General features: G+C 50.6%; 11 protein-coding genes across 11 annotated transcripts in view; 7 read left to right on the forward strand and 4 right to left on the reverse strand.

Annotated features, from left to right (window-relative positions):
* Positions 1 to 996, forward strand: part of SNOG_05835 (hypothetical protein) — a gene marked incomplete at both ends in the record, with an annotated part of 2,051 nt that extends 1,055 nt beyond the window's left edge. The window contains 2 exons of the mRNA XM_001796178.1: positions 21 to 74; positions 182 to 996. Coding sequence (XP_001796230.1) covers positions 21 to 74; positions 182 to 996 — 869 coding nt within the window. The remainder of the gene's footprint in view (positions 1 to 20; positions 75 to 181) is intronic.
* A 700-nt stretch (positions 997 to 1,696) lies between these two features.
* SNOG_05836 (hypothetical protein) lies at positions 1,697 to 2,212 on the reverse strand (the record flags this gene model as incomplete). The annotated part of the gene is made up of 1 exon (XM_001796179.1): positions 1,697 to 2,212. The coding sequence occupies one exon, from the start codon at positions 2,210 to 2,212 to the stop codon at positions 1,697 to 1,699; it is 516 nt and encodes a 171-aa protein (XP_001796231.1).
* Positions 2,213 to 2,904: 692 nt separating this feature from the next.
* On the reverse strand, positions 2,905 to 4,322 carry SNOG_05837 (hypothetical protein; the record flags this gene model as incomplete). The annotated part of the gene is made up of 2 exons (XM_001796180.1): positions 2,905 to 4,009; positions 4,060 to 4,322. 2 exons carry the CDS (start codon positions 4,320 to 4,322, stop codon positions 2,905 to 2,907), a joined length of 1,368 nt encoding a protein of 455 aa, XP_001796232.1.
* A 522-nt stretch (positions 4,323 to 4,844) lies between these two features.
* On the forward strand, positions 4,845 to 5,599 carry SNOG_05838 (hypothetical protein; the record flags this gene model as incomplete). The annotated part of the gene is made up of 1 exon (XM_001796181.1): positions 4,845 to 5,599. One exon carries the CDS (start codon positions 4,845 to 4,847, stop codon positions 5,565 to 5,567), a length of 723 nt encoding a protein of 240 aa, XP_001796233.1. The 3' UTR covers positions 5,568 to 5,599.
* A 769-nt stretch (positions 5,600 to 6,368) lies between these two features.
* Positions 6,369 to 10,299, forward strand: SNOG_05839 (hypothetical protein; the record flags this gene model as incomplete). The annotated part of the gene is made up of 2 exons (XM_001796182.1): positions 6,369 to 9,626; positions 9,676 to 10,299. The coding sequence occupies 2 exons, from the start codon at positions 6,369 to 6,371 to the stop codon at positions 10,297 to 10,299; spliced, it is 3,882 nt and encodes a 1,293-aa protein (XP_001796234.1).
* A 2,118-nt stretch (positions 10,300 to 12,417) lies between these two features.
* On the forward strand, positions 12,418 to 13,206 carry SNOG_05840 (hypothetical protein; the record flags this gene model as incomplete). The annotated part of the gene is made up of 1 exon (XM_001796183.1): positions 12,418 to 13,206. One exon carries the CDS (start codon positions 12,418 to 12,420, stop codon positions 13,204 to 13,206), a length of 789 nt encoding a protein of 262 aa, XP_001796235.1.
* Positions 13,207 to 13,754: 548 nt separating this feature from the next.
* On the forward strand, positions 13,755 to 14,204 carry SNOG_05841 (hypothetical protein; the record flags this gene model as incomplete). The annotated part of the gene is made up of 1 exon (XM_001796184.1): positions 13,755 to 14,204. The coding sequence occupies one exon, from the start codon at positions 13,755 to 13,757 to the stop codon at positions 14,202 to 14,204; it is 450 nt and encodes a 149-aa protein (XP_001796236.1).
* Positions 14,205 to 18,106: 3,902 nt separating this feature from the next.
* SNOG_05842 (hypothetical protein) lies at positions 18,107 to 18,797 on the reverse strand (the record flags this gene model as incomplete). Its single annotated transcript, XM_001796185.1, has 3 exons — positions 18,107 to 18,189; positions 18,287 to 18,461; positions 18,513 to 18,797. The coding sequence occupies 3 exons, from the start codon at positions 18,795 to 18,797 to the stop codon at positions 18,107 to 18,109; spliced, it is 543 nt and encodes a 180-aa protein (XP_001796237.1).
* A 186-nt stretch (positions 18,798 to 18,983) lies between these two features.
* On the forward strand, positions 18,984 to 19,461 carry SNOG_05843 (hypothetical protein; the record flags this gene model as incomplete). The annotated part of the gene is made up of 2 exons (XM_001796186.1): positions 18,984 to 19,054; positions 19,266 to 19,461. The coding sequence occupies 2 exons, from the start codon at positions 18,984 to 18,986 to the stop codon at positions 19,459 to 19,461; spliced, it is 267 nt and encodes an 88-aa protein (XP_001796238.1).
* A 67-nt stretch (positions 19,462 to 19,528) lies between these two features.
* Positions 19,529 to 20,547, reverse strand: SNOG_05844 (hypothetical protein; the record flags this gene model as incomplete). The annotated part of the gene is made up of 2 exons (XM_001796187.1): positions 19,529 to 20,221; positions 20,482 to 20,547. The coding sequence occupies 2 exons, from the start codon at positions 20,545 to 20,547 to the stop codon at positions 19,529 to 19,531; spliced, it is 759 nt and encodes a 252-aa protein (XP_001796239.1).
* A 2,012-nt stretch (positions 20,548 to 22,559) lies between these two features.
* Positions 22,560 to 24,256, forward strand: SNOG_05845 (hypothetical protein; the record flags this gene model as incomplete). Its single annotated transcript, XM_001796188.1, has 3 exons — positions 22,560 to 22,873; positions 23,017 to 23,804; positions 23,874 to 24,256. 3 exons carry the CDS (start codon positions 22,560 to 22,562, stop codon positions 24,254 to 24,256), a joined length of 1,485 nt encoding a protein of 494 aa, XP_001796240.1.
* Positions 24,257 to 24,725: the final 469 nt, after the last annotated feature.

Here is a 24,725-nt window from a genome sequence, read left to right on the forward strand (position 1 = left end):
ACAACTGACCTATTATACAGGCGTCCATATCAATGTCGGTGGAGGAACAGACGATGCAAAGACCGATTTTGAAGGTAAGCCGCATCGCGTCTCCAAGTAACGGACATCTTCGCCTTGTCTCAATCTCTCAAATCAACCCTTCCCTGTTGAGCCGGCACAAGTCTGACACTTTACCCAACAGGATTGGCAAACATCACTTTTGCATGGATGGTCGAGCAATGCCGACCATACCTCGCCTTCAATGACTTTACGAACGCCACACTCGCCAATTACCTACAACGCATGATCGCAGTTGATGCTGAACAATCTTTACGCGCGAAGGAAGCGGCCCCTACGGGCATGGTCGGCTCGACTGTTGCTGCCATTACTGAAGACTTGAATGCGACAAAGAAGTGGCTTGGTTCGTTCTTTTCGTCCAACGACAAAGCAACGCCCAAAGAGAAAATGGTTCGAACCTACTGCTTCAGCGCGAGCGTCGTCCCACCTGTCAAGCCTGACCACTGGACCCTGTTTCGCAACCAGGATAGCTATAGCCTGATGTACAAGGTAATCTCACACCCGGAAACCCGCACACCCGGCAACTGCAACGACCAGTCCACGGAAGATCACACGCCCCTGTCTAAACTTGGAGAGACTAGAGAATGGATGCACCCGTCGGTGAAATGGCGACAAGACAAGTCCACGGGCCACGCAGATAAGGAGCTTCAGTACAACTCCGAGCCTCTAAAAGCATTGGCGTACGATCGGAAAGATGGGGTCTGGGGGTGGAAGCAAAGCGCGGACAGCAAAGTACCTGTATGGATCCCGGAATGGCCAATTGAGGCTGCGCTCGAAGAAGAAGACGAGAGCTCGTACAGCGAGAACGCGGAACTGGCGCTAGTTGACGCGTGTCTTGACAAAAAGGCCGTACGAGAGTTCCTGAAAGAGCACGCTACAGCCTGGAACAAGGCGAATGCTTCGGTAGTAGGAGAACTACATGCTCAGGTATATGTTTGAACTAGGAGTGTTGATAGGTCAACCTTCTCTGGCCAAGAGCGAGCACTACTTGCTTTTCATAACGAACATGAAGCAGCAGCAGCAGTTAGAGATGCGGTAGATAGTCGTACGTGGAAGATAAACCATTCTGCCAAACTAAATTCATGAGCGTTGTTTGGCCTGATATTATATTGCGACGCAACAACCGCGACCGTTCAAACCAGAACCGATGGTGAAATCTTTAAACCCTAACTTTGCGAACTAATACGAGTCTAGTGCAATCTTGTATAGATATGCTAGCATTGCATACCTTCGTACTTTGTAGCGAAGAGTGATTGCAGTGTTTGGTGGACTGAGACATGGACATGTTTTGCCGTATTGTTGGAAAACATGATGTTGAATCACTTTTAATTAACGCGAACACACGACGCATGCCGAAAATACTACTCTGACATTATGTTACAGTCTCCTCCAAAAGAATGGTTCATACCTAGTCGTCTCCACCCTTCTGGCGTGAGTTTTTTGCTCATCTGCAACGAAAGATACTGGTCTTTTCTCTTCCACACCTCCGCGCTCATCAGCGTGATCCCAGCGGGCATCAATGTACTTTCCCAAGGAACATACAGCGTTTACGAAATCAAGTCACTTTAGCAACACGCTCAAGATAACGCCTCCTACCATTCGACACACGCAGACATCTACCAAAACTCGCGCTACAAGTCTACCTCTGCCCTCCGTCCTCCTTCCTCAAACTAGGCTTCAAGCTCATCTCCACATCAATCTCCCCAACCCTCTTCTCACAACTCTCCACATCCCCAGCCACCCTTTCCGCCTCCTCCTTTTCCCTCCCCAACCTAACCCACCTCTCCCCCTCCGCCTCCCAAGTAAACAACAAATTCACAACCTTCTTCTGCACATGACTCGTCACCACCGCCAAATCATGCGCGAAATTCTTCCCAATCGCCGCTGTATTAACCTCCGGTGCAAGTACACCATTCTTGACCAGCGCTTTGTGGATAGCCGAAGCGGTTTTGGGCGACGTGGTTATGCCAGCATGAATAAAGGCTTCGGGGCCGAGGTGCAGGAAGTTTGGCTGGGTGAGTTGGTGGGTGAAGACGGCGTCGAGTTCGGCGGGTGAGAGGTCTGTGTCGATGGGGGCAGGGGCCGCGTTGGGGATGGCGTTGCGGGCGAAGCGGGTGAAGGAGAAGTGTGTGGAACCGTCGGTGGATTTGAACATTTTTGGGGGCTGGATGATGAGGGGAGGGATGTATGAGCGGATAGCTTCAAGTCTGGGTGCGGAAATTCGTGGGTTTATTTGTACGTCGACGTGGACGATTAGTATAATAGGAGTGGCTGTGTAGAAAATCTAGCATAAGCGTGCTCGAATACTGCGTTACCATTGATCGTGTGCTTTGTTTGTAAATCCGGGCTGTACCCATGCAGACGGTCAGCGCTAGTGCGGGCGTAGTTGCATCATTTTGCGTCTCGAGTAGGCTTTGGTTGGTTGAATGCAGTTGATTCCATCTTTATCGCTCGCGTAAATGCTGGCTGCTAAAAGCTTGACCGACTGTAAAGAAGCTTCCACAACGCTTGTTTGTTCTGGTACATTTCGATGCGTCTTCCAGGCGTAGATTAGACCTAAGCTATTCCACTGACTCCTCGTCAGGTACGTGAAGAACATGCGTATTACGTGCAGGCTCTGCGTAGTATGCTTTGTACGAGTTCGTTAATTCTCGCGCATTAGTCCTGCTATCAGATGGCATTTTCTCAAGTGTGACTGAAGTCCTCGCTTGTCTCCATAAATACTGATGGGCCAAATTGATATCCATATTCAGCACAGCTGAATATACTCATCTACAATCACCATGAACCATCATGTCAAGCCTTGCGCTTCTGATACCCTTCTCCTTGTATCGCACTACCAATTCCTTATTTCGGATCGCACGCCACCAAGAACGGATGAATCGCAGCTAGAATTTCAGTTAGCGTGTCATCACTCAAACCGCCCGTTTCGCACTCACCACCAATAAACAGCCTCCCAGTCTTAACATCATGCCTCACGCTCGTCGCCCCACTAATAACCTTGCCAGTCTTATCCTCCACAACCTTCTCAACCCGATAATCAACCTTTTGCCTCTCCACATCCACCGTCTTGCGAATGCGCAGCACACTGCTCGGCGCATCGACATTCAGCGGATCATGCAAGCCCTTGAGCGCAGCACGAAAGTCCGGGAAGCCGGCGACGTACAAGTCGCCATTTGCGTCGGGCGAGATGTTGTCAAGCGGCATGCCAGTGCGGATAGTGTCGATGAGCTGCAGCGTGTTGGAGGGAGTTAGTGCGTAGACGCGGATTTGGCCGTCGATGGTGCTGGGCACGTAGATCAGGTTGTCGAAGCCGCGGGTCAGGCCGTTGGGAAATTTCAAGCCGGGCTTCGGGAAGACGGAGAGAGCTTTTGTTAGGTATTCTTTGTACAGGGGCTCTGGGTTTTTGGCCGCGAGAGGGAGCTCGATGGCGGGCTCGGCACCGGTGACGGCGGTGTGGCATTCGCTGTTGAGGTTGCAGAATGCGACGGTGCCGCCGCCGATGATAGGGTCGAGTTCCCTTCGCCATCCGATCTTGGTGGAGTGGTCGTTCGTCACGAGGAAGTCTCCCTCACCCAAAACAGCGATTCGGTTAGGCGTGAATACTTCAGGCGACCAGATCGTCCTAACATGGCGCATGACATCTGCTCCGCGCTTCATCTCGAAGACATCGATGGTAGAGTTGGCGCCAACCACAGTTGCATCGATGTAGTTGTTGAACGGCCCAACCGGCGGGCGTTCATTGACCAAGTAGAATTGGATAGTATCGCCATCCAGGATCTCCGCATCGAAACCTAGAAGATCCAGAGAATCGTCGCCTTCACCTCGTGCTCCGGAGTAGCCAATGGGCTTGATAGGGCGGAGATTGTACAATCCATCAACACCCGGCTCGTCAATATCAAGAGCAATCAACTCCGAACCCTTACGACCAGTAACATTCAACTTGCCAATCCTACCATCATCAGCAACTCCCACATGAAACCTTATGTTCGCCAAACTTACGCCTGCCTCCAAGCCAAAATGCCCTCCGTGGTCGAACACGCCGCATACAACACCCGCGCCTCATCATCCAGCCACAAATCCTCGCACGCCTCCAAATTCGGATGCACGATGCGCTTGCACTCGAACGGAAAGTCCTCAATGTCCTGGATCACGCGACCAAGGCCCAGCGTTGTGCTGAAGAGTTCGCGCAGGAAGAATTGGTAGAATGTCGCGCCCCACGCCACGACGAGCGCGTAGTATATTTGCGTGCCTGCGCTCGGCATTTTGGATGGGATCGTGCGAGGGCTGGGAATGGTGGTGAGATGAAGAGAGACGGGATCTGATGTGAGCCTTGACGTTGGGAAAGGACTGGGGTGCTGGCCAAGATGCCGCCTGATGGGGTATAGTGTGTATTTTTTGTATCAGGCCTCCCGAGGCAAGTATATTGCGCACGTGGGGTCTAGTGCAGAGAAGACATCTTGGCTTGACATTTTACACTGCGTTGATCAGCAATGTAGATGTGTACGATAAATGTCTCGCGTGTTATTGAAGATGTGATGGTGTTACGTCATAGACCTTCCTAGTCTGGACTTTCCGGACATGCGGGGACATTGAGGTGTATACATCAGCAGCTATCGACCATCCGACACCATTGACAACACCAATCATTTGAGATAACCCACACTCTCTCATATCTAGGACTTTCGGCTGCTCAAATCGATTTGTATCTCGTTCTCAAAGCACAACGATCCCTGTCACACATCACAACACCCAACCATCACTCTCATTCGCCTATACCACCCAAAATGCCCCCCTCAGCATCCTTCGACGTAATCGGCACCTGCTTCTCCTTCACCGCCCCCATTCACACAATCCACTCCCGTCTAGGCCCCAAACTCACCACCGCCGCCGTGGACCCCAAAACGCTCTTCTTCGCATGGTTCTACGCGGCGCAGCGCGACTTCACCTACGTCTCCATGGCCGGCTCCTACGTGCCCATCGCGACTATTTTAAAATCGACATTCCGGCGCGCATGCCGCATCGTCGACCTGCCCGCCGACGCCGTCACTGACGAAGATGTTGATGCGGTGATGAAGGCGTTTAAAGGCATGGGGCCGCGAGAGGGCTTGAAGGGGTGTTTTGATGGATTGAGGGAAGCTGGGTGGGATGTTTATGGTGTGACGAATGGGGGGAGCGAAACTTCGCTTGCTTACTATCACAACGCGAATATCGACCTCGATTCCGAGCACTTATTATCTTGCGACGCGATTAAAATTGCGAAGCCGGATGTTAGGGTTTATGAGACTGCGAATAAGCATTTGACGGCGAGGGGGCTGGGAGATGGGGAGAGGTGGTTTGTGGCGGCGCATGCGTGGGATTTGATTGCGGCGAGGAAGGCGGGGTTCAAGACGGCGTATCTGGACTTTGAGGAACATGATCCGGTGACGGAGGTTTTTGGGGAGTTTGATTTATATGCGGGGAGTATGGAGGAACTGTTGGAGAAGCTGAAGGCGGCGGTGAAGGCATGATGAGGCTGCTTGAAATAGAGGTTTTTTTTTCCATGATGCAAATCTACAGAGGTGAAGCTGGTGGCCACGTACTGAAAGTGAATGTTGCTGCACCGGAGCACTCAAATACCCGGCGCCAAGTCCATTTTCGGCGCAAAAAGCGTCTACGCTGAAAGAGAATCGACACTTGCTCTGAAACTGCCTGATTAGGAAGGTTGGCTAAAACCACGGCTCTCCCCACACAATTTCAAGACTGCACATACGGCTGCACACATGGACTTTTGAGATGGCCTAGATTTTATACATCGAGGAAGAATTAGCTTTGGGTATGCTTGCGCGATACATGTACATTGTGTCCTCCAAGAGTCTGTCCTCGAGCTCTTGGCATGTGAATATGGTATCTCACACAAGATGAATGAGTTCCCACGAACACGCCGCAACTTCTTCTTGGAACAGTTGAATCTATTTCCTCTCTTGCTTTCAGATGAGTTCATACATGACCTCCTTTCATCTCCAGCTAGCATGCATATCAATAGCCCTTCCCGTCCAAATGCATCACGTGACCCCGAAGACTGCAGCTTTTCGAGGTTCCGGCCGCCATAGCTCAGGAGAGATTGATGATAGGAACGCCGCACTGTAGAGGACACATGTGTTGTAGTAAAGGTCTTCGTGAATGTTCCAAGCACAGGCTCACGCGCTAATAGCAGCTAGCGGCGACCGGGGGAACAACAGCCGACAATGCGATGGCGACGAAAGTGGCATCTCGGGATTTCTTCAGATTCGACCATCAGTGATCCCCCCCAGACACGACGCGACATCACCATGGCGCCGCTTGTCGACAACCCGCAGATCAAGCACGCGAGCCTGCACAATCCGCTGCCGCTGCAGCTGCACACGTACATCTGGCCCTTCTTGATAATATGGCCCGCCTGGTCCGCCATCTACCTGTCGCCCACGCGCTACGAGACGTACATCCAGTCGTCGGAATGGACGTTTGTGTGGGTGGCCGGCATCCTCACCTTCCAATCGCTGTTCTGGCTCATGACCAAGTGGAACGTCAACCTCAAGAGCGCCTTCACCACGACTCCCGCCAGCGACGTGCGCAGCGCCAAGCTCATCAAGGTGCAGCCCATCGCCAACGCGGGCGCTGCTGAAATCGTCCCGCTGGTGCGCGACACGGTCGGCGGCAAGCAGACCCTCTCCTTCCTCTTCCAGAAGCGACGTTTCCTCTACGACGCCGAGAAGGGCTCCTTCGCCCCGCTCGCCTACGCCCTCGACACGGACGAGAAGCCGCTCCTCAAGACGTTCCAGCAGACGCAGGGCCTCACCACGCAAGCCGAGATCGAACGCCTGCAGCAGCACTATGGCGACAACTCGTTCGACATTCCCGTCCCGTCCTTCACCGAGCTGTTCCAGGAACATGCCGTCGCCCCCTTCTTCGTCTTCCAGATATTCTGTGTTGGGCTGTGGATGCTGGACGAGTACTGGTACTACTCGCTCTTCACCCTCTTTATGCTGGTCATGTTCGAGAGCACCGTCGTGTGGCAGCGGCAGAGGACCCTGACCGAGTTCCGCGGCATGAGCATCAAGCCCTACGAGCTGCTCGTATACAGGCAGAAGAAGTGGCAGGAGATTCTGAGCGACAAGCTGCTGCCCGGCGACGTGGTCAGCGCAGGCAGGACCAAGGAGGACTCGGGCGTCGCATGCGACATGCTGCTGCTCGAGGGCTCTGCGATTGTTAACGAGGCTATGCTTTCGGGCGAGAGTACCCCCGTGCTCAAGGAGTCGGTGCAACTGCGTCCTGGTGACGCGCCCATCGAGCCCGAGGGTCTGGACAAGAACGCCTTCCTCTGGGGTGGCACCAAGGTCCTGCAGGTTTCGCATGGCAACGACGCGGAAGACGACATGGGCACCATCAGGAGGCTTTCATCTGGCGTCCCTCCGCCACCGGACAAGGGCGCCATCGCTGTCGTGGTCAAGACCGGATTCGAGACCAACCAGGGCAGCCTTGTCAGGACCATGATCTACGCCACCGAGCGCGTCTCCGCCAACAACGTCGAGGCGCTTCTCTTCATTCTCTTCCTTACCGTCTTCGCCGTGGCCGCTTCCTGGTACGTCTGGAAGGAGGGTGTCAAACTCGACCGCCAGCGCAACAAGCTCCTCCTCGACTGCGTCTTGATTGTCACGAGCGTTGTCCCACCCGAGCTGCCCATGGAACTCTCCCTCGCTGTGAACACCAGTCTAGCTGCTCTCAGCAAGTACGCCATCTTCTGTACCGAGCCATTCCGCATTCCCTTCGCCGGACAGGTTGACGTAGCCTGCTTCGACAAGACTGGTACTCTGACTGGTGAAGATTTGGTCGTCGATGGTATCGCTGGTCTCTCGCTCGGTCAAAGTGGCGCCAAGGCTAGCACAGATGGTGCACACACCGATCTCACCAAGCTCACTGATGTAGCCACCGAGACCACCCTGGTTCTCGCTACTGCCCACGCTCTCGTCAAGCTTGATGAGGGCGACATCGTTGGTGAGCCCATGGAGAAGGCCACTCTTCAATCTCTTGGCTGGAAGGTTGGTGTCAAGGACATGCTCACAGCCGCTACCACCACCGCAAAGTCGCACGCCGAACTCGTCCAAATCCGCCGCCGTTTCCAATTCTCATCTGCTCTCAAGCGCCAAAGTTCCGTTGCTACCGCCATTGTCAACAGCAAGACTGGAAAGAAGGTCCGAAGCACTTTTGTTGGTGTGAAGGGTGCGCCCGAGACTATCCGCAAAATGCTTGTCAACACACCGCCCAATTACGAAGAGACCTTCAAGCACTTCACCCGAAACGGTGGCCGTGTCCTTGCCCTCGCTTACAAGTTCCTATCTGAAGACGGCGAGTGGGGCCAGAACCGCATCAATGATCTCAAGCGTGAGCAGGTTGAGTGCGACTTGCACTTTGCTGGCTTCCTGGTTCTTCAATGCCCGCTCAAGGATGACGCAAGGGACGCCGTGCGCGCTCTGAACGAATCTAGCCACCGTGTTGTCATGATCACTGGTGACAACCCGTTGACCGCTGTACACGTTGCCAAACAGGTTGAGATTGTCGACCGCGACTGCTACATCCTCGACGCTCCCGAGAATGACGATTCTGGGGAGAAGCTGGTCTGGCGCTCAGTGGACGACAAGGTCAATATCCCCGTCGACCCTGCCAGCCCTCTTGACCCTAAGATCATTGAAGACAAGGACATTTGTGTCACTGGCTACGCTCTCTCCAAGTTCTCTGGCCAGGTTGGCTGGAAACAGATCCTACGATACGCCTGGGTATATGCTCGTGTCTCACCAAAGCAGAAGGAGGAGATTCTTCTCGGCCTCAAGGATATGGGTTACACTACGCTCATGTGTGGTGACGGTACCAACGATGTTGGCGCGCTGAAGCAAGCTCACATTGGTGTCGCTCTTCTCAACGGTACCCGCGAGGATCTGGACAAGATTGGCGAGCACTACCGCAACACCAAGATGAAGGAGGTTTACCAGAAGCAGTGCGACCTGATGAAGCGCTTCAACCAACCTCAACCCCCTGTTCCTGTCATGATCGCTCACCTCTTCCCACCTGGTCCTACCAACCCTCACTACGAGAAGGCCATCGAACGCGAGTCCAAGAGGAAGGGCTTTGTCGCTCCCACAATCGAGAACGGCGCTTCCAATGGCTCCACAGCTGTCGCAACTCAAGAACCCGAGAAGAACAAGAATCAGCAGCAAGCCCAGAACATGATGGCACAGATGCAAGAGAAGATGATGATGGGCGAGATGGACGATCTCGCCAACGAGCCACCTACAATCAAGCTTGGTGATGCCTCTGTTGCTGCGCCATTCACTTCCAAGCTTGCCAACGTCGTCGCTATCCCTAACATCATTCGACAAGGTCGATGCACGCTCGTTGCTACGATTCAGATGTACAAGATCTTGGCACTCAATTGTTTGATCTCTGCGTACAGTTTGTCAGTCTTGTACCTTGACGGCATCAAGTTTGGTGATGGTCAAGTCACGATCTCGGGTATGATGATGAGCGTCTGCTTCTTGTCCATCTCCCGCGCCAAGGTATGTCTCCTTCACTCTTCCACATTGGCCAAAACTAATCCTTTACCAGACCGTTGAGACTCTGTCCAAAGAACGTCCCCAGCACAACATCTTCAACGTCTACATCATCGGCTCCGTCCTCGGCCAATTCGCAGTCCACATCGCCACCCTCATCTACGTCTCGCAATACGTCCAACGCGTCGAGCCCAAGGACCCCAACCCGGACCTCGAGAAAGAATTCGAGCCCTCCCTCCTCAACTCCGCCATTTACCTTCTCCAACTCATCCAGCAAATCTCCACCTTCGCCATCAACTACCAAGGCCGCCCCTTCCGCGAATCCATCCGAGAGAACAAGGGCATGTACTGGGGTCTCGTGCTCGTCTCCGGCGTTGCATTCTCTTGCGCCACGGAATTCATCCCCGAACTCAACAACAAGCTCAAGCTCGTGCCTTTTACATCTGACTTCAAGTGGATGATCACGGGTGTCATGATTTTGGATTTTGGCGCGTGCTGGATTATCGAGAAGGGCCTCAAGTGGGGCTTCAGAGATAACAAGCCAAAGGATATTGCCCTGCGCAGGCCGGATCAGAATGCCCGCGAGGAGGCGAGGAAGAAGGAAGAGGAGAGGATCGCGCAGGAGAAGAAGAACAAGGAGTTTGAGGAGAAGGCTAAGGCGTTGGGGATTAAGGTGTAGATGCTAGGGTTGTGTTTGTATAGACTTGTTGGTTGATGATACTCGCTCGTTGGAAGAGCGGGGTGTATAGATTCATTGATACGTTCTCTGCTCATTGTTGTAAGTCTGTAATCATGTGACGCGGATATCAGCCAAGTCTGCAATGTTGAAGCGTGAACACCTAGCGAGAAGGAAATCTCTCGCCAGCCTTTTCAACACATTTTAAGGGGGGGGCGCATTCAAGGGTCGAGCTTCGGCCCCCACAGCCCAGTCTCGACCCACTGTGGAACCGCGAAGATTGGCCTGAATCCTGCTTGTCATCGTGTTTTCAGCCTGATTTCCCACAATTTCTCGAACTATGCTCGGGTCGGGCCTTGCATGCGCGCGTGCGTGCCGACGGAAGAATGCATGCGTACGGTTGGCTCACTGCCAACACGGCGGCCGGTACTAGGTGAAACCCTGGGCTTGATCGTTTTGCCTGGTTGGGGTCGTGGGTGTGTCGCGCACAATGCAATGGGTTGAGCGAGGTCGAGAGATCTGAGTTGGACTCATGGATTGACCCTGCGCGCTACTGGTGGTGAGCGGTGCGAAAAGGGCCCTGTGTTTTGCATGGCAGCTAGGCTCTTGGTTGGTGCTGCGGTTTGAGTGGCGCATGACTTGGATGCAGGTCGGACACAGCGAGATGTGTCTCTCTGTACAACCTGGATACCGAGTTTTGGCATCCGTTAGTTAGAAGGAACACTGCAGCAGTCAATAGGTGCTGTTGAAAGGAGTACAAACGGCCCCGGGGCTAACATGTCTGGGCCTATAGCGCTGACGTCGTGTGCAAGGTTCATTATCACGTGTCCCAGTCTAGTGGAATATATGTATGCCTGTGCGATTGCACCGCTACAAGTGCAAGCGCTCTTTGATAATTCTACACGGAAGAACCCAGAAATGGGTCGCGCACTATGGACCCATTTTCCACTGCCGCAAGCGGGGTAGCATTTGCATCTCTACTTGTCCGCCTGCTTCAGTCTGTCGGCACGGTGAAGACGCTAGTTCGAGATTTCAAGGGCGCTTCGAAAGAGTTGGAAAGATTAGATGAATTGCTAGAGCGGTTGTGTGCATTGCTGCAGGATGTAGATATTATCATAGGGCATCAAAAGTCGCTACCGCACTTTCCATTGCCCTCAGATACGCTTTTTGCATGCCTAAAAAGCTGCGAAACAAGCCTTGAAAAGCTTGAAGACATTACGACGCGATACAACAAGAGATGGAACGAAGAGGCATCTGCGCTGGAAAGAGTCAAAGGTGACTTCAGGCTCGCTCTAAGAACACAGGATATCGCTATGATTGAAGCACGAATCCAACGAGATGTCAACAACTTACACGCTGCCCTGGGGATAAATACAACCAATATATTGTGGGTGAACTAAATCATGGGTCCTGTGAATCTGGCTGACGGACATTGCCAGGACTACTGTACTTCCTATTCTGCTTGCCAAAAAGGATAGCCTCAAAGCATCGTCAGCATTACAGGAAAACAACCGACGGTCCAAATCGCTGGACCAAAGGAGTGGAGCTCGGTCTCAAGACCTTCCCGTCTCTCTCCCCCAAACCTGTCTTACAAAGACCCGCCAAGAATGGATACAAACACCGCTGAGCTTGTTTGGCATCCGTCGGCGACGATCAATCAGGTACATGAGTACAACATGTTCTCAATCTCAAACTTGGGATGAGAACGTGAGCCACATTAAGATTGAGCGAACAGAGCTCCTCATGTCATGGAACTGTCTGGGCCGCCGTTTCCAATTGAGTCAACGCTATCCTTATGGAAATATAGTCCCGTCCCTCAGGGTATATTCGTTGGTCCAGGACATCTCACAATATGAAAAGCTCTTCAAAACTGGCCGCATGCACGACATACAACAAACCTTCCAGGACGGATCTCTACACCCCTTTACCGTAGATTCCCGAGAATCAACGCTACTTCATGTAAGCTGCAGGTTTGTGTAACAATACAACTACCTCTGACACACGCTCCAGCTGGCAGCCCAACTGAACAGATCCGATCTCTGCCGCTTACTCCTAGGCTACGGGCTGAAACCCCAACTCACCTCAGGCGGCCAGTCGCCATTAGTGACCTGTGTCAGCAACATGGCAGACACGTACGAAACCGCTAGCATCGTCGACACACTGCGCCTGCTGCTCTTCGACTCAGACCAAATCGACGACGTGCGCCAAAACATCACGCCCTACCAGCCGATCAAATACAACCTCGACGCGATAGAGTGGCTTTGGCGCAGTGCGGCTGCGGCCTTCCACGGCGCGGAATACATGCAGTTCCGCGTGCGCATCGTGCAGAACGCCATGCGGTCGTTCCGGGTCGATGACGATGCGTGGAACGGGGAAATTGCGGCAAGGCTGGTGAGGCTGATGGATGGGGAGATGTTGGAGCAGTACGAAAGAGGGAGGTACGCGCTGCTACCCGCGGTGTTCTACGACGGACGGAACTCTGTGGAGAGCGCGGTACTCGGGCGGGCTTTTATCGAGACGTTGGAGGAATTGGGCCTCGACGCAGATGCTTGCATTCAGACGGAGCTGCGCCGAATGGATGGCGGGGTACTCGAATTTCCGGACCATGCGTGTCTGCAAAGAGTGGTGATTTTCGAACAGCCTTGGGGTGGCGTAAGGTGGGAATGGGTGCTGAACTCTCGGGCACCGGGGTACTGCGTCAGCACTGCGTTTGTTACATTGGCAACGGATTCGGCCTTCGAGCAAAGTTGGCCATTCACGGAGATTGGAGTTCTCGATGAAGATGGCAAGAATAACGAAAAGCGGATGTATCGTTGGACTCGTCGCGCAAAAGCTAGAGCGCGGAAAGAGCGGGGTCGCACGGGTCAACAACGCTGTCGAAGTAGAATGCCGGGAGCTTGGGTATATTGAACCGTATCTGCTTCATCGATATTCTTGACTGTGTACATTGCTCACGGCGCGGTGCGTTGGGAGACTGTTGAACATTGCATGCGAATGCTAATGTTACAGCTGTATCGACGTACCTAGCATCGATAGGTCTGGGAGTGAATATAACACCTCTTCCGCTTTACGTCCATTTCGGACGACACATTCCAGAATTCAGGCGCACAGGATCTTGTCACCGGTCCTTCCTGCAGATGGTAATGGGGCGCAGTGAGATGCATATTGGGGTAGCGAATCAGGAAGCGAGCACGCCCAAACCGGTGTGGAAGGCACCCACGAGGCTGAACGAATTTCTCTACATATCCCCCGCTATCTCCCAGGCTCTACTTTTCGGCCTTCTCGTATCTTTCCTTCTTCACTGTACCGGACCCCAGTAATTGTGGGCGCGAACGCATCAGAACCGCGTGCTGCGGCGCCATCGAACGCACTCAGTACGCTCATTTTGCCTCTCCAACTATCATCGCTTCCTCCGCGCCCAATCATAGGACACGGGGCTCGATCTTTCGGCAGCGCATATGGACGGGGCTGCCAGCATCATCGCCGTCGTCTCGCTCACCCTGCAACTCGTGCAAACCGTCAACACCGTCAAGACCTTCGTTCGCGACGTTAAAGGCGCTTCAAAGGAGCTAGAACGACTCATTACACTGCTAGAACTTCTCGGCGCGCTTCTGCAGGATGTTCGCGATGTCATGGAGCGACAGACTTCGTTACGAGACTTTCCACTGCCGTCGAATACTATTTTCGTTTGCTTGAAGAGCTGCGAGAAGAGCCTGGGCTTGCTTGAAGATGAGGTTACGAAACATAGAAAGGTGCAAGGCAGTAATCCGTCAGCAATGAAGAGATGGAAAGATGATGTGAAGCTCGCGTTCAGGGCGAAAGACATTGTGGCTTTTGAGGCACGCATTCAACGCGATATTAATGATCTACATACATCTCTCGGAACGAACACGACGAAAATACTGTAAGTCAGCTATTGATTACTATATGGCCGTTACTTACTAGCGCTGGCAGAACCACCGTACTTCCTATCATACTTCTTAATCAGAACACCATGATATCGTCGTCGTCCATATCGCATACACAGAACCACATGAGACTTTCAGCAAACAACATCAACACCACACGAACAATTTCTCTCTCGTCAACGAAACCCCATCACAACTTCAAGACCCGCCACAAATGGATTGAATCGCCGCTCAATCGATTCGGTATTCGCCAGAGACGAATCACTAAGTTCATACGTATGGATTCAAGCCAAACCATCTACTCCAAGGAAGAGGCAGAAACCATCATTTCCGAGTGCTACGAAACATTCATATCTTGGAACTTGCTCGGCTTCGCCTTTCACTGGTCTCGACAATATCCTTATGGGAACATATTGCCATCGCTCCGAGTGCATCCAGTGGTAGATAATTTCTACAAAAGACAGCTCTCATTGGGTCTGGCACTATTGAGGAAATACAGCGAGCTTTCGCGACTGGAACTCTTCATCCCTTCACAACGAACAAATATGGCTACACATTACTTGACGTACGTCGTAGACTGCTTTGACTGCAATACTCAGATATAGTGCTGATTTGATCTCCAGAGAGCTGTAGGAGCTACTAGACCTGATGTATATCGCTTGCTTCAAGAATATGGCGTGAAGCCTGCCTTCGGTTGTCACACACTGTCCGAATTAGAAGATTGCTTTTCGTGGTTAGGCGACTCGAACGGTAACTCACGTGAAATCGATATGCTTCGGTTACTTCTTCCAAATTTCGATCCGACCGGCAGAAAGCCAGGTTTTCCATTCTTGTTCCACTTGTCCTATCGCAGTCTAGACGCCGCAGCATGGCTTTGCGTCAATGCGGTATTTCATTTGTACGGCCCGGAACTTACCGCTCTTCGAATATTTCTGGCACAGACACTCGTGTCCTATTACTCTTTTCTAGATTTTGAACTGCATGGTAGAGTCTCAGAACTATTAGTAGAACTAATGGATGTCGAGATGATAGAACTATACAGGGGAGGAGGCTACGCGCTTCTACCTGGTTTGTTTATCTGCTCACGTTGCCCTTTCGACAGCGAATACATAGGACGTAGTTTTCTCCAATTACTCGCCAAATTAGGAATGGATGTCGAGACTTGCGTTAAACAGGAAATCGATAATTTACCTCGGGATACACTCTTCCCTCTTGGGCCCAGTCCCCGTAGCTTGATATTCGAGAGACATGAGGATGACACTAGTATCCTGAGATGGAAGTGGGACTGCGACACCTTGTCGATAGGTTATCTCGTTGTAAACGAGTTTTCTGCTCTAGCAAACGATACGATTTTCTACACGTCGACGAATCGGCCATTCGTGGCCGACAGCAGTAGTGATTATGTGAGCTGGGATCTATTAAGAGACAATGGAAGATTCAAGAGGCCTAAACAAGTCGCGCGCTACGAGCGACGCGCAGCTACCAAGGTTCGCAAAGAGCGCGCACGAATGGGCCAGAAACGAGTTCGTAGCAGGATGCCGGGAGCTTGGATATAGGAGGATATATGCATCAAGCACATCAATTCACCCTCCTGCAGATAGTAGCTCACTACATAACTCTTGCTACTGGGATACGAAGACGTGAGGGCATGTTTCAAGAACATCAGGATGATGTACAACTTGGTGTTAGCCATACGGAGCTGAGTATTCATATTCTATGCCCTCCTTCTCATAGTATAAGAGCTGTGCCATATCATTCTCTTAACAGACGATGAATTCGTGTTCACTTGGTTTGCATAAGTATTCACTGATTCTCTGCTAATTCTCTAGCACAGCTACGCTTTTCCCCTGCCAACTGCAGCATCTCCCGCAAGAAGCGTAAGAAATACACTCTCTCTTCTCCCTTGAGGGATGTTCCCCTGTGTTCAAGAGGTGTCAGTTCTAGGATAGGGATTCCCGCGCAGAATTCACCTTCCAATGCGTTGTCAACTTTGAACATGGACCCTCAGGTACCACAAAACTCACCATCAATAGAAACAAGCCTGGTCCTTATATTTGCCCGGGCGAGAAGGCTCGGTGGCGGAGGACCAAGGAGGGCTATCATTTCAGGAAGGTGGACTCTGCCTCGATATGTCTCGAGCTCGGGATCTTGGCTGGTGAACAAGTGCTCGCCCTCGAATGCGTCCCAGATCTATAAGAAAAGGATACAATTAGTTATGGGCCACCCATTTGAGTGCTTGGTACTCACTAGGTATCCCACGTTCCAGATTTCGACGCTTTAAGTCCACGCAACATCAAAGATGATTTCTGGTGCTCGGTAGATATTGGAATGAATATTTTCGCGGTGCTCCATCCCATCGTCCAGCCGTCCAGCCGAGCCGATATTGCATAGTACCGGCGCATCATGTTTCTAAGTTGTACCAAGCTCATGGGTCAAGTAGATGGTCCTCCCGTCTAGCTCCTTCACCGGACAAGGCTTGCTCGACTCCTCTTGCTCAGAGGCTCTGAGCACATAAATATTTGCTCCGAACAAAATGTTCCTTTTCTCAATAACAGTATGCGCGACATGGCATGCTGTTTGCAGAAGATCCAGGGCCTGGAAAAGCAATAGAGCCTTGTTTCCTATTACTCTTACTCTATAAGCTAGGTAGTTGAATGAGAATTGAATTAGTCTAGCGCTTTAAGCAGGAATTTGTGTTCCGAGCGAAATTCATAGCTAAGGACTCTTTCGATCGCTTAAGCGTCTATTAGTAAGAACATAGCCCTGTATTGCATAGGAGATTGATAATAGCAGAAATCAGGAAACGCAAGTAGTAGAGCCAGGCATTAACCAACGCGCTGCCTACAAAATTTCCGATGTACCTTGTTAGAACCCTTTGCGCAAAACCTAAGTAGAAAGCCCCGCACTATTCCAGACATAGCCGTTACGACAAAGAAACATGTAAATGCCTTATAGACTAGTATGATTATGCAAATATAATCTAAGTCAGCTGTTCATGGATGGCACATCTATGTTATCTGACTACATAATGCAGCTCAACAATCCACGTGCTACAATAGAAGAGACGATGATAGGTAGTTACCACATCACCCTACTTCATGTATCAACAAACAAGCTTGCTAGTAACATTGCTGCAACCACTAATGGTGCACAATAGCAACCACAGGCGTGATTATGTAAAACCAACGTTTCATGGTCACATAGCGATACCTTCCTAGTGAAACACCTGATGCAATCCAGCATTGTAGCACATAGAGATTGCACGATAGTGCTTGTTTCACGGGATAAGAGGGCTTATAGACTCCTTCAGCTCACCAAACCGACGCCCCTATGTCGAGCATCCTAGTACGAGAGCTGGAAACATATCTTCTGGGTCGAAGAGTATCACCAAGTGGCACGCAGGTCCTATCTCCAAATGAATCTGTCAAAGATTACTGCCTCCAGCACGCCGGCATGGTCCGGGAGCTTACGAGCTTCAGAAATAGAGTGAGCTGTTCTAACCAGCAAAGTATCTCGCTCTGCTAACCACATAAATTGGGATGAGAGAATCCCTAAGGAGACAGTCATTTGACGAAATGCCGATGAGTCCGACTAACGTATCTTCTTCAGCATCATGTGTCAAATTGGCGACGAACTTAATCAAGTCATTTGGTGTTGTGATCAGCTTCCACTCTTGGCAGCTTTTCCAAGATACTAGCTTCTGTATTGCACCTGACGGCTCCACGGCTTCTGTTTTGGGGCAGAATCGCAATGCTAGGGTGTATAGAATTAGTCCTCCTATCTCCCATTTTATCCAGGACCACCCGCTTTGTGGCGATACATTCGACCTGGATTTCTGCGATGGCTAAGTCCTTCGAAACTACCCCAGATCTGAGTATGGCGAAAGATGCGAAGCTTGGCTCCTACCGACGACCGAACTGTTGCTGGCCCTTCAGCGCAACAAGAAGGACGGGAAGCTTGTCGTCCTCCTGCATAGATTGGAAACCTGGGAGACATAGTAGATTATCCGATCGGATGCTTCATAGGACAGTGAGCATGCTTGTAATGCAGATTTGCCGGCAAGAGAGCGATTCAAAGCTTACGCAGTAGAGCCTTGATAAAGCCTTCTTTCTTTGCCTCTTCTCGGGGATAAATACAGCCATTGGTCGTGTAGGCTTGGAACGCGGGATAATTCTTGAAGCGAATGACTGGTACGCCGATAGAGCGGTGGTCGATCAGATTCACGAGATTGACTAGGACCTGTCTGCATCCGAGCGCCTGTAAAATACATCAATAACGTATCACATATACCTCTCAAGGTCGTTCTACCTGTTTGCAGCCACTGATAGACTTTGGAGGTTCCGCGATACGAACTTCGCGACACAAATCCTGCCATTTCTCCAGCTTGTTCTTATCGGCATCGCCACCATAGAGTGCAGCGAAGCAAATAGTTTGGCACTCCGTCCACCGTATCTTCTTTGACTTTCGACGCCATCCACGTTGCGCTGCAAGACGATTGAAGTTGCTCTTGAGGCCGCGGCTAGGATCGTACAGGAAATTGGCAAATGCAGAGAACCAATCGCTTACTGCGTTGGCTGGTCCAGGTGATGCCATAACAGCAGAAGGTTCGCTAGTGGTTATGTAATTGCAGCACAAGAAGATAAAGGAAGTTCAGCGAGATAAGATTGTTGTGGATTGCAGTCACTGACAGGACGGCTGCTTCAAGATATTCATTCCTTGCGTCGTACAAGAATGTACGTATGACTCGTTCGAGCAGATCTCAACATCAACCAGGAATGCATGGCTGGAACTCCTACCTGTAGAAAGACGCTCGCAAATTATGTGATTAGCGATTTGCGCAACCGGAGGATGTAAGCAAATTTTGATAGCTTGTGAAACATCGTCGGAGTACTGCTCGGCCAAAGCTGAGATTGCTTAAAATCAAGTCATCGATAGTCATTGGGTTATAAATGCCATGTAGTTCTCGACCACGGGTCTGACGCAGATGCTCTATATGATCCATATACTCGCTGCTACTGATGACTGTCGTCCTTGTATTACATGTGCTCTCTGTCCAATCAGTGATTTCGTACTCGTCAACATGCTGTTCGCGAAAGACTCACCAAGGTTCTGTAGGACGGCGCCAAAGCGCTTCTGGTACCATTACCCCGACTTGGGGTCTCCAAAAAAGGTCATTATACGATCCAACCACAGCAGCTTTGGCGATAGACTGGCATGCCTCGCTGAGCAGAAACTGGTACGCCTGCGGCTCTTCTAGATGAGTTCACTCAAGACAAACGCAAACGGAATATGTCATAATAAATATCTTGAAGTCTTACTTTTTCCTACGAGTAATCAGAATTATAGTACTCGTCCGAGGACTCATCTGTAGTAGTGACATCTGCTTCAACTTCGTCCTCAGTATCTCCTTTCAGCCATTCATCTAGCCTTGCTATCTGCTTCAAGGTGACAACAAAACGCTCCTGGTATGCAGCCCGAATCACTGTTCTCGTCTTCCATTTGAAAGTCGCAGAATGAGAGACAACGAACAGGACTGCGTTGAACACTTTCATGCAGTCCATATTCTCATCTCTGAACTCTCCTACCAATATCAAGTACAGCAGTTTGAAAGCAGCATCCCGTGCTTTCGACTTGTTACCCTTGATGGCTAAGTACCGTTTGTACTCGAGTTCGTAGTCGATCTTGCAGGCTTTGAGGTCGGCGAATATCTCATCTATGTATTGCCCTGCGAGGACGTCAACTCCTAGAAAGTCGTACGTCTCGCATAGCATTTGGTGTTGATGAATATCGGGAGGAAGGGCTCTGAAGCATTGGCGATATCCCGATCGAATTCCAACGAGAGCTCCGTCTATCAGAGGGATATGTCCGTGAACTAGTTCCGTTCCTTGTGGCGAAGCTTTGTCTTGGAAGTTGACGAAGGACGATAAATATGGTATCTGAGAAACATCGATATCGTAGTTCGTGCCTCCGATTGTAATCAAGCTATGTTGAATGGTGTCCGTTGCTGTATGAGATTGCTGCCACGTGAGTATGTTAGTTTTGTAGGGCGATACGCGTTCGAAAAGTTCTGACCTGGTACACAGTTCCATTGACTGGTAAGGCGCTGTCTTCACTCATGCTAATAGATGGATCGAATGAACGATATAGCAAAGAAAACTCAAAGAGCGAAGAGATTGTTCTATATCGCCCAGGTCTTTCGCGCGACACGTCATTGTACCTGATACGACAGCTCGGGACTCGTCTTAGGACGTGACACACACCAGTACCCCGCACCTACTGAGACTCGACGCTTAGTCTGAACAGAGAAGGACAGCTGGGATAAAACAAGAGTATCAGCTGCCATTGTCCCCTTTCGCCTGTTCATTCTACAGATCCAGAGCACACGGTGGTATGGTCACCCAGTAGCCGAGCGGTTGAAAAGTCCACTGTGTCTGATATGAATAATCTGCCTGTAGGCCGCTGGCAGATCGTTATCTGCAACCAAATCTCGCAAACAACCGTCGCTGAGCTAAAGCGATTTATAACGCTGTAATTTTCCTTAAGTTTGACACAAAAAAGACTCCAGGAATGCTAGATGCGTTCTACATTCTGATATGCAAGTGTAAGCTATTCCGGCCGGTGTCACCGCACACACCCTTCAAAAGAGCGCTTACGAGAACCGAGCGGCAATAATGACGGCTTACCGTCAGCAACATAGCCCCTAAGTAAACAGTTGTACCGCTAGCACGCATGCGACAGCTCTGTCAAGGACCAGCGTATGACTAGGTCATTCGGTCAGTCCAGACTGCGTGTTTGTTCGATGATGGGGAATTCTACTTCTTCTTGATGCCAGTACATTCTTCAATTCTAAGGGAATGCTTGATATGTGAGGCATGGGCGACCCCTCTTTTCGATGAGGCACAACGCAACAGCTCATTGTGTCACGAAAAGCGTTGAGGCCCGCTGTCCGACGTGAACACGGAGAACAGAGTATGGGGGCAGGCTTGAATGTCCACAACCACGATTGTACAGGATACAGTTCTACAAGAATGTGCCTTTCGTCCTTCTATCTCAGACATGTTTTACGCAAAAGTGGTTTAGCATTGCTTCCGTGTCTCCTCGGGAGATCTAGAAGAAGCGAATCACGCACAGATAAGAACAATCAATCCAAGCCTTCACTTCTGAACAGGTCATTAAACTGTCGGGGTAGGATTCAATCCAATATAGGCAGTCGCTGGGCCTAAAAGAGCAATCAATCTAATCAACTTACGGCTTCTGAGCTCCAATCAACCGATCGATCCCGACTGTGGTATCACGACCCCAACGGTACTCAACGCGCTTATACAAAACTTCAATGGCCTTAAGCATGACTCTGAATCTCTCTGCCTCTCTACAGATTCTCACAGTCTGCTTTTATACATCGCTTGGATGTTTACAGTGAAGGTAATCAGTCGGGCTCTGTATCAGGGGGGAAAGATATGCATCTGCTTTGAAAGAGCCCCTTGAGAATAGTGCGACTATAAAATGTTTCTTCGATGCACGGATGGCTGGAAAGATCCTCTTTGGTCGCTGCGGTATCAGACGGGCCAATCCGGTTTGCTACACTTGATCTATTGACGAGGGTTATACTAATTGTGGCCTCTAGGTTTGCACCTATCAAGCGTATATTCACAATATTCAGGCAATAAAGCTTGCGCTGCGCACGAGGAACGCTGACCGCGAGTGGTTTGCAGGGCTTGACAGGTGTATTGCCAAAGATTCAAATCCTGATATCGACACTATCTTGTCGATTTGGTCTATAGAGAAACAGAGAGTTCGGTGGGAGAGTCCTGCACTTACCATTATTGTGAGGGGAATATCATGATCGGTTACTTGAATGCCGTAATAGAGTCGGAAGATCGGTCTGGGTAGCAAATATTTGCGAAGCAACCCAAAAGAGATTAGCAATATCGCATGGTGAGCAATAGCGAGGCTACAGTGTCAACGGTGCCAGAAGCGCTTTCTCAGTATTTTTTTTTGCATGAGTACTGAGCTTCAATTCTACTAAAATGCCCCCAAAAAGCGCAACGTAGAGACCCTGGGCGCTCTAATTGACTTGGTGGCCCCACCGCCAAGTCAACACCCCTGCATCGCCGCAATGTCATGCGGAATATGGGCGAGCTGCCAGACACAAGTGATAAACGCGCCAGAGAACGGAGGGGGGCTGTATGCGGGTGATCATCCGCGAACGTGACGGCTAAGCGGCTCTCGTGAGCGGGGTACGTAGCACGGAATGTCGATATCAAAATGTACGTAGGATCATCCTTATATCAATAGCTGCTCATGCGTCGTATCGCTGCAACATACTGATGACTTACGCGTTGAGCTACTCTTCAAATGACTCGAACCAAGACTAAGAAATTGACGATGGCTATGAGAAAGACGAACATGGAGAAGCGTACAGTTGAGCCAGAGATTGTTACAGTGAGAACGTTTGTAGCGGAACGAACATCCGACATCGCAATGGATGAGGCGCTGATCCAGAAGCCTACGTACGAGATCGCCGTGCAGGAGACGCCAATCCTAAAGCCTACGAAACAAGTTATTGTGGAGGGAACACATATTGCGCCCGAGGACGAAATGTTGATCGAGAAGCCTGAAGAAAGACCATTCACGAGCTGCGATTCAACGCGAGAACAATTTCAAGTTTCGTAAGGCGTTCCCTCAACTCGCCGAGATCTTGTGAGCTGACCATTACATACAGACCTTACACCAAATCTCCCATCGAACTCCTCATTGGACCTAATCATATAGTACATTATGTCCCAGAATGCCTTCTGCCCCTAGGATGCAGCGGCTCTGGTTCTGAGAAACAGTGGTATCTTTCCGATCTGAACGTGGAGACGGGTCACACCCTCGCCCACTATCTACACACTGGAGTCTACGAAACAATTGACACTCAAGTTGACTCTTCAACGTTTGCAAAGATGAAGCAAGCTCTTTCCGTGTACTTCGTGAGTACGGATTATGGCCTTCCTGGCCTGCAACGTCTAACAATGTGCGAGATGAAAGAGAAGGCTGTTGAGATGAATTTCATTCAGTTTCTTCGAGTGCTCAAGGACGACATCGATAGACTTGATCCTGGAAACTGGGTGCTCGAGTGCTTGCACCAGAAGGCCAAAGCTGCATTCGCAGAAGACCATACCGTCTTCAAGAGCGAGGCTTTCTTGGAAAACCTGGAATATCCAGGTGTGAACAGATTCATGATGAAGTGTGTGACGGAACTTTACGACAACATGGTTTCAGACTTGCTCAGACGGGAGAACAGGATGTCGGCGAGCCTCGACGATTGCCATGAAACTCTTCGGGTATTGTCTGAAAAGAAAGACGTATTCGAGCAGGGAATTCTTACTCAGCAAGATTTCGTCACGCCATTTGCCGGCGAACCCACTTGTTGCGGAAACGAAACTTTCCAGGAAGACCTTGTGTCTAACGAGGATTTCTGTACCATCAGCTGCCCGCCATCAGAGTGTCCCAACGATCTCGTGGAATTTCGAAGAGAACTCACGAAGAGTTTCGCCGATACCACAAAGCATTCCAAAGACGCTGATCTAGCTGGATCTGTATCTCATGATAAAACCTGTTCGTCGACTCACTTGGCCCTAGACTCCCCTATTCGAGCTGGCCGGGTACGAATGACACGCTCTGCAGCGAAAGATGGCGGAAAATCAGTGGGAAGCCACCTCGCCGCCAAGTTCGAGCCATTGAGAAACACCATCCCGCCTCAATCAAAGATGACTGACAAGAAGGAATCCAAGAAACAGAAGAAATTGCGCAAAAGAGAAGAGCTAAAGGACATGATAGCTTTTTGGGAGATGACAAGAGAACAACGCTGTAGCAAGGCTGAAGGCGTAGATGTTGCCCCCGAGCCTGTAGAATACTCCGATCACAACAGAGTCGAGTCAGGCCTTAGCTGGCACTCTGGAAACAGCAAAACTCCCGAGCGAGTGGAACCACGTATCTCGGTGTTGCGGGCCAGGCTTGCAGCCATACTTGACGACATCGAATCTTCACAGCCGTCCCTGGACATCTAGGCGACCAGCAGCTTATTGCCACCACTACTGGGACCTCTTCAAGACATAAACACACATGAACTACACGTCGGCAGGCTATTTCTCCGTTGAGATATCTACATGACAAAGGCTTGTGACTTACAGTCCCTGTCAAGATTTTGCGGCCCAATTCTTTACGAATCAGGGTGGACACAGGTCTGCTGGAAAGACTTGAATGAGTACTGGGATGCTTGAGCATCAAATTGAAGATTTTTGTTTTGTGCCTATATAAAGATCGTAGCACAGATAGGATATATAGAATCTATAGCTTGATTTGTGTGGAACGATAGTCGATTAGACCTGCCGTGAGAACTCGATGGCATGTAACTGCACGGGTCAATGATTATGTCACATCAAGCTTCAAGGACGAGCTCAAGATGTGCAATGAAAGTGAGTACGGAACATGCGCTCGCGATTTTGGCAATTGACGAGCTGCTCTACAGCACTCGCC

This window comes from Parastagonospora nodorum (assembly GCF_000146915.1).
Source record: "Parastagonospora nodorum SN15 chromosome Unknown scaffold_8, whole genome shotgun sequence".
NCBI classification, from domain to species: Eukaryota; Fungi; Ascomycota; class Dothideomycetes; order Pleosporales; family Phaeosphaeriaceae; genus Parastagonospora; species Parastagonospora nodorum.